Source organism: Stegostoma tigrinum, chromosome 13, assembly GCF_030684315.1.
Source record: "Stegostoma tigrinum isolate sSteTig4 chromosome 13, sSteTig4.hap1, whole genome shotgun sequence".
NCBI lineage: Eukaryota > Metazoa > Chordata > Chondrichthyes > Orectolobiformes > Stegostomatidae > Stegostoma > Stegostoma tigrinum.
The window spans coordinates 50,685,109-50,697,681 of NC_081366.1; the positions used below are offsets into that span (position 1 = coordinate 50,685,109).

Consider the following 12,573-nt stretch of genomic DNA (forward strand, 5'->3'; position numbering starts at 1 on the left):
ACAGAAAATGGCAGCACTGCAACAAAATAATGCATAAAATGGTGGCCATGCTTATTCTACTGAGCTTTTTAGTAGAACATAACATTGCCCCTTTATTGAACATAATCTGTTTAGGCCAGAAATGCATGAAACTAATTTTGCCAGTAAAGATACCAATCCCTGAAGAATCGGTGTGAACTGGAGCCTCTCCTGAGTTGCTTTCTTTGTAGAAACTACCGTGTTCTACACTTAAATGGATCTAAAAGAACACATTCTAGAAGTCCTCATCACAGATGAGACCACATGAGTGACATCAGATGAATGTTCTTTTGTAGAAAGCATTCAAGCCTAAAAAAATGATTTTTAAAAAAGGCCAGTCAGTTTTCCACAGGGGTAGGTGTCTGCAGAGGTTGACTGATGATGACCTGCACCACATAGTCTTTGGGGATTTTCAGTTCTTCCAATTTCATTTTATCTGTCAGTGGTCGGCCAGAAAAGAACCATCTCTGGCTGGAGGGCTCTACCCCCTCTGCTGTGTGCAAACGCCGTTTCATATGATAAACTGTATCTGTGCTACGGACAAGAAGTTTCAGGTCTTTGCCTGTGGAGAGACGCAACCGGAGCTGACATTCTTGTCCAGAATTAGGTGGTGGTTCTGGGATGTCTAGTGTCTCTAAGTCACTTTTTTCTTCAATCATGTTGATTGGAGGTGCAAGGCAGTAGACTGGAAGTTGGTATCTATTTCCCAGTTCATCATAACATTCTGTAAGCACTCCTGTGTACGGGAGCAAAAATAAAAGTGTTCTTCAAAACTCAATTACATACAATAAATATATCCTGCCACAGACTGAAATCTCAATTTTTAGTGATCACCTGCACTAAAAAAACTTATCATTCTAACAGTTGCATCATCAGGAGAAAGCATACATTAATAATAACAAAGAAAATTCCATTTAGGAAATACTGATGTTTACCAACTTGAATGACTCTACTGCAGTAAATACTGCTTTAATTAATTGTTGCATGCTCTCAATCCAGACATAATGGAAGTTATGTATTTGATCTTCGGAAGAAACGTACTTTGATGTAGCTGAAGTTAGATTTAGAACAAATACTGAACTGCGATTTTAGCAGGAGCACATTGTGAATATCTAAAACAATAAAGTAGCTCAGTAGAATCAGTTAGGTTTGCGAAGTGACTGGTAAAAATATAATGAATGGGATATGTTCGTCAAATTAAAACTGGAACTATTTCTTGCAATACTATTAAATATAGCCATTAATCATTTAAAAATCAAATTTGTTTCTCAGGCTTGGGAAGATTAAAAAAATGTTTCATTGAGTAAACAGAAGGAAAAATTTCATACAGCAAAAGAATATTTATACAGCATTCCACTTTTGATGTATATAATTGAGATGGAGGGAGGGGAACAATATCAAGAGGATAAAAGATTCACATTTCACATTCAGCAAAACATTCGACGGAAAACAAACTTGGAAGTCTGAAAAGTTTGAATTCTCACTCAACCATACTAACACAATTCGGAGTATATATAAAATAACACAGTAGTATTCTCAATTTATGATGAATTATTGTTGGTTGCTTCAGTCATATTTACCACAGGCTAATAAGACTTCATTACGGGAAGGTATGACAGATGAAAGAAAATCAAAAATTCAAAACCAAATTGTGCAGTCATGGGAGGAACTGAGAATAATCAGGCACTGTCAATAATAAAGAGCAACAATGTAAAGTTACCAGTATCCCCCAGGTTTGGTCAGCACTTAGCCATTCTCATTAATATATTCACAAGATCGATATTTTTTAAAAAACGTTAAGACTATTTTCATGATAAAGCATTTCCCTCAGTGTTTGAAAAATTATCTCAGTGCAACCATCTCTACATAGTTTCAGTTATGGTAATGTTCGAATTATTTGTCCTGTTGAGCATTCATGTGTCATGTAACTGGACCACAATGCATCAACACTGTAGCAAAAATGGGCTGAATTTTACCTAAAAGTGCCAATTCTGGAGAATTTCATGGTAAGTTACACTCCATGAGCACCAGTCACTTTTCTGCTACTGATCTCAGGAAGTATGCATCACATTACTGTGGCACCCACTTGCATCATTGTGCCCTTACCACAGCATAAGTACTCACTACTGTTGAGACCTCTGGAATTCTGTCAGTGCCAGCATCATGTTTATAGTCTAGTTGTGTACCAAGGCAAGAACTGCCAGCCAGGAAATGCCCTTCATAATGCATGTAGTAGGAAATGATTGATAAACAAATGCTTCTGAGGGCACACAGGTGACAGGGATGATATTTTAGGGCAAATACAAACTCATGCTTGGAAATGTATTGCTATTTACATTACCTGTCTAATCACCTGTCATTGTAACTGCAGTTATAAGAATCAAGCTACACAGATGACCATTCTTGTCACTATATCATCTTAGAACCTAGTATAAAGGGAGAGCTACTATTTCCCTAAGGCTCAGTCTCACGTAACATTGTTTCATTGTTAAATGTGGGAGTATATGTTGAAACTCTTGAAAATGCTTGAAAATATTCTTTGTTTTGTAGTTCAATAAAAGTCAAGAAAAAAATGTGCATTTGGTCTGGGGACAAACACGGGTTTTGTTGCCTTTTGAGCAAATTTACAATCAATGAATGATTACTTCACCGAGCTCGTATCAATTGGAAGTGTCAATTAAATTTTTTTTCTTTATTCATTCATGGAATGAGGGTGTTGCTGGCTAGGCAGCATTTATTGTCCATTCCTAATTGCCCAGAGAGCAGTTAAGAGTCAACCACGTCGTTGTGGGTCTGGAGTCACATGTAGGCCAGGCCAGATAAGGATGGCAGCATCCTTTCCTAAAGGACCAGATGGGATTTTCTGACAATCAACAATGGATTCACGGTAATTATTAGATTCTTAATTCAAGATATTTACTGAATTCAAATTTTGCCATCTGCCATGATGAGATTCGAACCTGGGTCCCCAGAACATTATCTAGGTCTCTGGATTATCAGTCCAGCGATAATACCACCTCCCCGTAATCCTGTCTGGCTTGTTGCACCCACTGTGGCATTATCCTACCGGGCAAATGATGATGTTCCTTCTGCTCAATGTCTTCATCCTCCTCAGAAGGCTGCTGCTGCTCTCCCAGTTCTCCAGCATCAATCACATTCCCTCTTGCTTGCTCCAGCTGTGCGCAGCACAGCTTGCTAGGGCTGTGTGGCGCACTCTGCCCAGTACTTCAGGCTCTTGCCATACTGATCTAATCATCAGAACAAATCATCTGATCCATGATGGTCCTAGTTGAAGAATGGGTTGTGTTGTATTTACACCTAGTTTCAGTCAAGGGAGTTTAGAATTTATTCACTCATGGGTTCTGGGCATCTCTGGTTGGGCCAGTATTTATTGCCCATGCCTAACTGCCCAGAAGGCAGCTAAGAGTCATCCACAATGCTGTTGCTCTGAAGTCACACGTAAGCCAGACCAGGTAAGAATGGCAGTTTCCTTCTCTAAAGAGCATTTGTGAACCAGGTGGGTTTTTCCCAGCAATCAGCAATGATTTCATGGTCATCATTAGACTCTTAATTCCAGATTCCAAATTTCACCATCTGCCCTGACAGGGTTAGAATTCAGGTCCCCAGAACATTAATCTCTGGATTAACTGTCAAGCAATAACACCATGAGGCCATCACCTCCCCAGGTCCAGAGGGTTGCAAAATAGAGTCATCAGCCATGGTTGCAAGCCAAAAGATGCCAATTTTAAGTTCATCTGAAATTACCTCTGCTTCACAGATATGATTGTGATCAATTTGAAACAATAAAGACATGGTCAAGATTGCTGGTATCCAGGATTTGTATCCCACACAGTTGGACATTGAAGGCATGTCACATGCAGGATATTACATCTCCAGATGCCCTATGCAAGTGCCCAATTAATCTAACTGCACCTTGAAGGGCCTCACATTGTTCACTTTTACAGTCCGCATGCTCAAACAGAAAAAGCTACTTACTCCACTCTCTGGGCATTGTCACAACCATTTTCAGTATGTATTCATAATTCAGGTGCGAATGGGAGACAAATCAGGTCATGCTTGGCACACAGTCTCAGGCTCAGGCTGGTAACCATGGTGGCCCTGCAGCTCTTTATGTTCTTTCCTCCTTACATTCCCTGTTGACACCATCACTATTAAGCATTCCTACATTTCCACCCAATTCTTTAATTTATGTCATATCTCAACATTACTTCTTGAGCTCAAACCATGCAGCACAGACATGTCAACCATCATGCTGCATTGTCCCCTCACTGACCCAAGGTGGTTGTAATGACTCCCCACCCTCCCACATTAACCGATGTCTTACCACGCACTATTACCTCCCACACACTTATGTTGAGTTGCCTCCCTTCACGTTTACTATCCCTTTGCATCCCAGCATGCTGCCTCAAAACCCCACAATTGATCTCCCCAGCTTTCTTACCAGAGAAATGGCTCCTGATTAAACTCCCTTGACTTTCAGGAAGCAGACATCCAAATGCCCATGACCCATTCTCTGATCAATTTGGGTGGGTGGTTCTGACCAATAAGCAAACAGGCACCTGTCCAATTTCTGAACAACTGTCCAACTGACACATCACACCATTTGAAGGTCAGGACTGATCAGAGCCCACTTCCTGGGCTGCAGTGATGTGGAACCTCTGACCACACCATCAGCTGGATGACCTTGCTGAATCCCTTGTACCAAGATCACACGCTGCTCTTGAATAACTGTGGTTGGAAGCCTGCTAACAATAGCTTGTCTGTACTTTGAGTGAAATTTTCCTTTGACGTTGAAACATGACCATTTGGCTGAATCATATGCAGTATGGTTGCTGAGTCAGTTGCTAGCACATGGTGTGTAGGTGTGATGTTGATGCAGCACAGTACTCAACAGCAGTGTGCCACACCCTTGAATGCTCATTGCTGACAACCATGACAAAATGTTTGTCTTTCTGTCTATTTCAATCAGCAAGGTAAGAAAGCAATACCATTAAGTTCTGAAACAGGTGGCTCAAAGCAAAAAGGCAAAGCAAAACATAGTGGAAAAGTATGCAAAAAGCGAGTGAGCACTAATAGAGCAAACCAGGAGTCTAAAATACACCTTAAGCCATCAGGTACTTCCTCCTTTTGGGAACTGTCATTGCCTATTTTTTCCCTTACGTGGAATAATAGGAAATTACTTATAAACAAGTTAAGACAGGTATTAAATACATGTAAATATATGCAAAGAGGCCTCTTCCTGCTCATTCGTGTGATTTTCATGTCATTGCTCAGTTGCAGAATTGGACGTTTTCTTCCTTGACATTGGAAATCTCACTTTCTGAGCTCAACATATATTCCTAATAGATTTGCTATTCTGGTATAGAGTATCTCTCTAGTAACCCTCATGCCTTATTGTACAAAACAAAGACAAATTATTTGGCAAAATACGACTCAAACTGCCTATTCCATTTGAGCCCTCCATCCTCTCACGGTTACCTCAACTATCCCAGGGCCTCATTTTCTAGTTTAGTCTATGTTACTACCCTGCTTATATTTGTCATCTGAGCTCTCATTCAACGTGACACAAATAGAATCCATCCCAATTTTGTTGTTCCTTCCTGTCGAGACTTGCTATCATTGTCCCATGAAATGAGATCTCTCTTTCCAACACAACATTTGAGATCCTGGGTGTTCTTTAATTTAGCTCCCAGTTTCTGGTGCGCTTCAAACAGGAACATTTGCCTACTGTTCTCCATGTTGTTGGTTCCAACATAGATCACAATGACTCTTTGCTCTATATGCATTTATTAACATTTCAAGCCATTCAAGATGCCCCTCATGCTGCCAATAGGTAGGCAGCATCTTGTGGGACTCAAGATCACACTTACCAAGAGTGCTCTCTCTCTAATTATGAATTCCCTTCAACTACCTGCTACATTATTTTCTTTTCTTTTTTCCAAGTTGCCACAATCTGCATTCTAACTGTCCTACCAACAAGCTTTATCCTTAATCTCACAGATACTAAGCACATTGATATTATTCAGTTGTTACAGAGCGAGAGGATCCAAATCTTTATCTCAGTTAGATTCCCCTTATTCTGTACTACCAATCACAATAACCAAGTTGTGAATCAGGAACTCTATATGTGGTGGGAGCAAAATCTGAAGGAAACTGACCAGATACTGCTCCCTATCTTTTATAAGGTGTTTCCATATCATTCCAGTCATTGATACTGAATGAAAGAGATTTGAAACAGATACATCAACTGCACAAGAGTCTGCTTCAGACAGTCTCATTGCCCTCACATTGGGTTCAAACAGATAATCTTAAGATAATGCAGCGCAGGTTATGATTTTAAGTCCTTATTTCTGCACATTAATTTGCACTGAAAAATGTGTGAATTACTTGCTGCCTTCAGTTTAAATGATCGTTGCAGGCAAAAGGTGCCCTCTTCCAGCAAAATGATCTTCTAATAGTCCAGTTTGTCAGTTGTCCCCTATGAGGGGACCATAGCTTGCGTGAAAAATGGAAACTAAAAGTCTCATACAGCAAAGGGTAAGATCTTAACATTATGGAATCTCAAACAAAACTTGAATTCATTTGATTCTATTCCTGCAGAATAATGTCTATGTGATTTCATATAATTGCTGTGTATGGATATAGCTATCGATAGGGATTGTTTCTCCAGATGGCAAAGCTGAGTCATTGCATGGATTTGAGCAAAATTGGAGTGCTAAGGTCTTACAGGCAGCAAGGGGAAAAGACAGATTGTAGGAAGTAATTAAGTAGAAAAAGAGGTGCAGAAATATTAGTGTGAGTAAGATGATTGGGACTTTGAGGTGCAGTTCTACATGATGTGGGGAATCGAGTTCTTTCCTCCTGGCTCATGGACAAACACAAAAAACTGAAGTTGGAAGGGACAGCAGGAGGAATGTGGAGTGGCCATGTGTAGTGATGGATAAAAAAAGGTGAAAATGATATTATCTGATAAAAACTAAGGGAGTAGAAATGAGGTGGAAAAATTTAGAAGATGGGGTGGTAATCATGAAGGTAGGTAAAAGAGCTTATATGATAGAAAACATCAGTCGATCCAGATGAAAAAAAGAAAAGCAGGATGGAGAATTGAGATTATCCTCATGGGTGAGGACCCATTTAACGCAGAGACAGAGGATATTTTGAAAGAAGTTTTATTAAGATGTTTGGAGGACAGGAGATTGAGGATTGGGGTGAAATAAAATGAGGTTTTTTTTAAGAGGAGAATGTACTTAAGTGAGAAGGGCTCCCTCAGAAGAATTAGAACAAAACCTGTTCTGAAAAGGCAGGTGTAGAAATTGAGGGAGAGGCAGAAACCAAGGCAAACGTGACTAAGAACGACACCAAGCAGGGAAATGCTGCTGGAAAGTACAGGAGAGTTTCAATGCGTGAAGTATAATAGGCAAGCAAGATGAACTTAGAAATTTGGTCAGTACTTGGAACTATGATATTATAGTGATTACACAGACTAGGCTATAAGATGGACAGAACTGACAGCTGAACGTCCCAGGATTGAGATCTTTCAGTTGTGATAGAAGGGGACGTAAAAGGTGGGGGAAGTTGTATCACTGTAGAGGAGTATCTCAGCTGTACTGAGGGAGGATCTACCTAAGGACTCATGTAGCAAGGTAATATGTGTAGAACTCGGGAATAGGAACGGTAAAATCACAATGTTGGGATATACTATAGGCCTCCCATCAGCCAAGAGGAGATAGAGGAGAGAATACGTAGACAGATTTTGGAAAGATGTAAAAAACAGCAGGGCTATTGTGCTGGGTGATTTTAACTTCCCCTATGTTGACTGGGATTCACTTCATGCTCGGAGTTTGGATGGGACAGAATTTGTAAGGATCATTCAGAAGAGTTTCTTGACACCGTATGTAAGCGGTCTAACAGGGGGTTGGGGGGAAGGTTTTGAGAAATTAATCCAGTGGGGGAGCATTTTGGGAGTACTGACCATAATACCCTGAGTTTTAAGTTACTCATGGACAGGGATAACAGAAGCCATCCGGTGAACAGTGTTAAATTGGGGTAAGGTGAGCTACAACAATATTACACAGAACTGGAGAATTTTGATTGAAGGCAGCTATTTGAGGGTAAATCCACATCGGACATGTGCAAGTATTTCAAACAGCAGTTAAGAGTTCAGGAGCAGCACGTTCCTACGAGAATGAAGGGTAGGTATGGCAAGTCACGCGAACTTTAGTCAAAAAGAAAAAAGAATGCAAATGTAAGGCCAAGGAGGATGGAAACTGACAAAACCCTTAAAGTATATACGGAAGGTAGGAAAGAAATGAAACAAGGAATTAGATGGGCTAAAAGGAGTCATGTAAAGTCATTAGCAAACAGGAATAAGGAGAATGCCGTGGTTTTTCAATCCATGTACAAAAAGCAAGAGAGTAGTCAGGGAAAGGGTTGGTCCACTCAAGGACAAATGTGGGAATCTGTGTGAAAAGCCAGTCGAGGGAGTTGACGTTCTAAACAAATGCTGTATGTTGGTATTCACCAAAAGGAAAGAATTGGTGGAGCATGGTCTCAGGGAAGAGAGTTGAATTTCTAAGCAAAGCTTTTATTAAAAAAAAGAAAGAAGTGTTGTGTGTCCTAAAAAGTATTATGGTAGATAATTCCCTGGGTCACAATGGGATCTAACCTCGAATATTCAGAAAAACAAGAGAACAAATTGCTGCAGAACTGACAGACATATTTGTATCCTTTTTGTCTACAGGTGACGTCCCAGAGGACTGGAGAAAACCAGTGTTGTCCCATTGTTTAAGGAGTATAGCAAGAATAATCCGGGATATTGCAGGTCGTGAGCCTCACTTCAATCGTATAGAAATTGCTGGAAAAGATTCTCAGGGATAAGATCTATATGCATTTAGAAGCAAATGGATTTATTCGCAAAAGACAGCATGGTTTTGTGCAGGTGAAGTCATGCCTCACTGACTTGGTCAGGTTTTCGTGAAGAGGTGATGAAGATGATTGATGAGGGAAAAGTGGTTCATGTTGTCTACACGAACTTCAGTAAAGCCTCTGACAAGGTCCCTAATGGCAGACTGGTACAAAAGTTGAAGTTACATGATATTGGATATGAACTGGCAAGATGGATACTGAACTGGCTTAGTCATAAGAGACAGTGGGTAGCAAAGGGAGCTTTTCAGAACAAAGGTTTGTGATTAATGATGTTCCATAGGGATCTGTGCTGGGACCTCTGCTATTTGTGGACTACATAAATGATTTGGAGGGAAACATGGCTGGTCCAATTGGTAGACTTGTGGATAGTCAGGAGGATTGTCAGAGGATACAGCAGGAGGCATGGACAGAAAAAAAACAGCAGATGGAGTTTAATCCACACAAATGTGAGGTGATGCATTTTGGAAGGTCAAGTACAGGTGGAAATTATACAGTGAATGGCAGTACTCTGATATGCAGAAGTATCTGGGTGTGCAGATCCTCAGTCACTGAAGGTGGCAGCATAGGTAGAAAAGATAGTAATGCCTGCCCTAATGGAAGGGACATTAAGTATAAGGATTGGCAAGTTATGCTGAAGCTTTACAGAACTTTAGTTAGGCCACAGTTGGAATATTGCATTCAGTCCTGGTGTCTACACTACCAGAAGGATGAGGATGCATTGGCGAAGGTACAGGAAAGGTTAACCAAGATGTTGCTGGTCTGGGAAATTTACGCTATGAAGAAAGGTTGAATACACTGGGCTTTTTTCCCCACTGGAACACAGGAGGTTGAGGGGCAACCTAATTGAAGTTCATAAGATTGTGAATGGCATGGATGGAGTGGAAAGCATGAGACTTTTCTCCGGGGTGAAGGGGTCAATTACTAGGGAACACAGGTTCAAGGTGTGTGTTGGGGTGGGGGGGGGGGGAATGCTAAGAGAGATGTGCAAAGCAAATGTTTCACACAAAGGGTGGTGAGTGCCTGAAATGTGCTGCCATAGGTGGTGGTGGAAGCAGACACAGTGGCAGCATTCAAGCAGCACCTGGACGAATGTTGCGTTTTATAAATTCCTACTTTAGAAATGAAACCAGTCTGACTTCAAAACAAAACACAAACAGGTTCTAAACAAGGCCTCATACCTAATATGCATTGTCTAATCCTAAAATATCACCTCTTCTTTACACTGATAAAATCTTTAGTTCTCAGATGACAGTGATTTGAAAGAAATTTGGGAAATTACATATACATATAAATCAATTAAAACCTTTTAACTGATTAAAGCTTTAACAGCATCTTATGTTTGTTTAATACATCCTCATCGGTGGTGAAACCCTTAACTTTTACCTATAAATTCTGCGTCTGATACTACCTCTCTCACTAATGCCTGAAGGAGGAGCGAAGCTCTGAAAGCTTGTGTTTTCAACCATATCCTGGTTAATAAGGAGGTGGGGATGCTGCAGAAAGATTTAGATAGTTTAGGAGAGTGGTCCAGGAAATGGCTGATAAAATTCAACGTGAGCAAATGTGAGGTCTTGCACTTTGGAAAAAAAAAATACAGGCATGGACTTTTTTCTAAATGGTAAGAAAATTTATAAAGCTGATGCACAAAAGGGATCTGGGAGTGCTAGTCCAGGACTCTAAAGGTTAACTTGCAGGTTGAGTCCACGATTAAGAAAGCAAATGTAATGTTGTCATTTATCTCAAGATGGTTGGAATATAAAAGCAGTGATGTGCTTCTGAGACTTTAGAAAGCTCTGGTTAGGCCCCATTTAGAATACTGTATCCAATTTTGGGCCCCACACCTCAGGAAGGACATACTAGCGCTGGAGCGTGTCCAGTGGAGATTTACATGGATGATCTCTCCTGAGTTGAAATGCCCATCAGCCACGATTAAACGGCAGAGTGGACTCGATGGGCTGAATGGCCTTACTTCCACTCCAATGTCTTATGGTCCTATTCTTGCTACCGTTCTTAAACAATGGGACAACATTGGTCATTCTCCAGTCCTCTGGGACCTCATCTGTGGCCAAAGGGGATACAAAGATGTCTGTCAATGCTTCAGCAATTTGTTTGACTATAACCTGGTATTGTGTGATTTCTGACCTTGTATCGGTGTTGGACTGGGATGGACCTCTACATCATGAATAGGAAGGGAGCAGAGGGATATCGATCCTGTAAGTGAAGATAGTTTTAGCATGGAAGGGCAAAATGTGTCTGTGCAGATTTGGAAGGTCAAAGGGTCTGTTCCTGCGCTGTTGTTTTTGCTCTTTGAGTTTAAGTTGGGAGTCAAATGTCATAGATCATTGTCCTTGTTTCAGTCAAAACTATGCTATCAATACAATCCACACCGTCCTGAAAGTCCTGAGCTTTGACCATGACTGAATGTGGCTTCTCCCACTTGGGTAACTCAAGTCTTTCAGATTACAATACTTACTACAGAATGCAGAGTTACTTTTATTTGGGTTTAACTGACTGCACCATGTCCAAATACAAATTACATACGACTGCATATTCATAAGCATAGATACAACTGAGTTTTAAATACAGTGTACTAAAAACAACATTGAGACAAAGTGAGACAAAGACCTTTAAAATAGCTTAAAAATGTATGTTGCGTCTTCAGCCTCTCAGTTAAGTACCTTACAGAGAAAAAAAGAAGTTTCTGGCCACAGTGGGTGGGAAGGACACACTTGGTTCCATCATAAACATTATATACCACCTGACCATCTGTTATGGACCTACTGTCCCCAAAACCAACATATACATTAAATCTTTTTATGTAAGTAATGAAATGCTCCAAACAGTTCCACAAGAACGTCGACACCAAACCACCTAAGGAGATATTAGGCCAGATGACCAAAAGCTCAGCCAAAGAGGTAGGTTTTAAAAGAGCAACTTAAAAGAAGGGAAAAAGAAGAAAGATAGAAGAATTTAGAGACAGTATTCTAGAGACAGTATTTCTAGTCAGCAATGGAGATGTGATTAAAATCAAGGATACATTAAGACCAGAATTAGAATTAGCAGTTATCTTGGCTATTTTTAACCATAGGTTAAAAAAATTATACACACTAGAAGGGTTGAGGGAAGTTGAAGGATTGCAGGTCTGAGAAGATAACATAGACACTAATAAAGCTTTTACAGCACAGAAGGAGGTCCTTCAGCACATCATCTCCGCACTGGTAATTATCCATATATTCCCATCTCATTTTCCAGCACTTGGCCCATAGCCTTGTATGTCATCGTGTTTCAAGTGTTCGTCTAAACATTTCTTAGAAGGTCTTGAGGGTTCCTATCTCTACCACCCTTTTAGGCAGTGAGTCCAGACACCCACAACCCTCTGTATAAAGGTAATTTTGTCAAATCCCCTCTCTGCCTCCTGATCTTACTTTAAAACTGTGAATCCTGGTCACTGGCCCTTCTACTAATGGTCAAATTCTCCCTCTACCCTGTCTATGCCCCTCAATTCTATACACCTCAATCAGACACCCCCTCAGCCTCCTCTGCTCTAAAGAGTACAGTGCCAACCTGTCTACACACTGAAATAGCCGAGTAGCTGAAATATTCCAGGCC

General features: G+C 40.5%; 1 protein-coding gene across 1 annotated transcript in view; it reads right to left on the reverse strand.

Moving 5' to 3' along the window:
• Positions 1–344: 344 nt before the first annotated feature.
• The window catches only part of ubtd2 (ubiquitin domain containing 2), a 66,578-nt gene continuing 54,349 nt past the window's right edge, over positions 345–12,573 (reverse strand). The window contains exon 3 of the mRNA XM_048543093.2: positions 345–754. Coding sequence (XP_048399050.1) covers positions 357–754 — 398 coding nt within the window. The 3' untranslated portion in view covers positions 345–356. The remainder of the gene's footprint in view (positions 755–12,573) is intronic.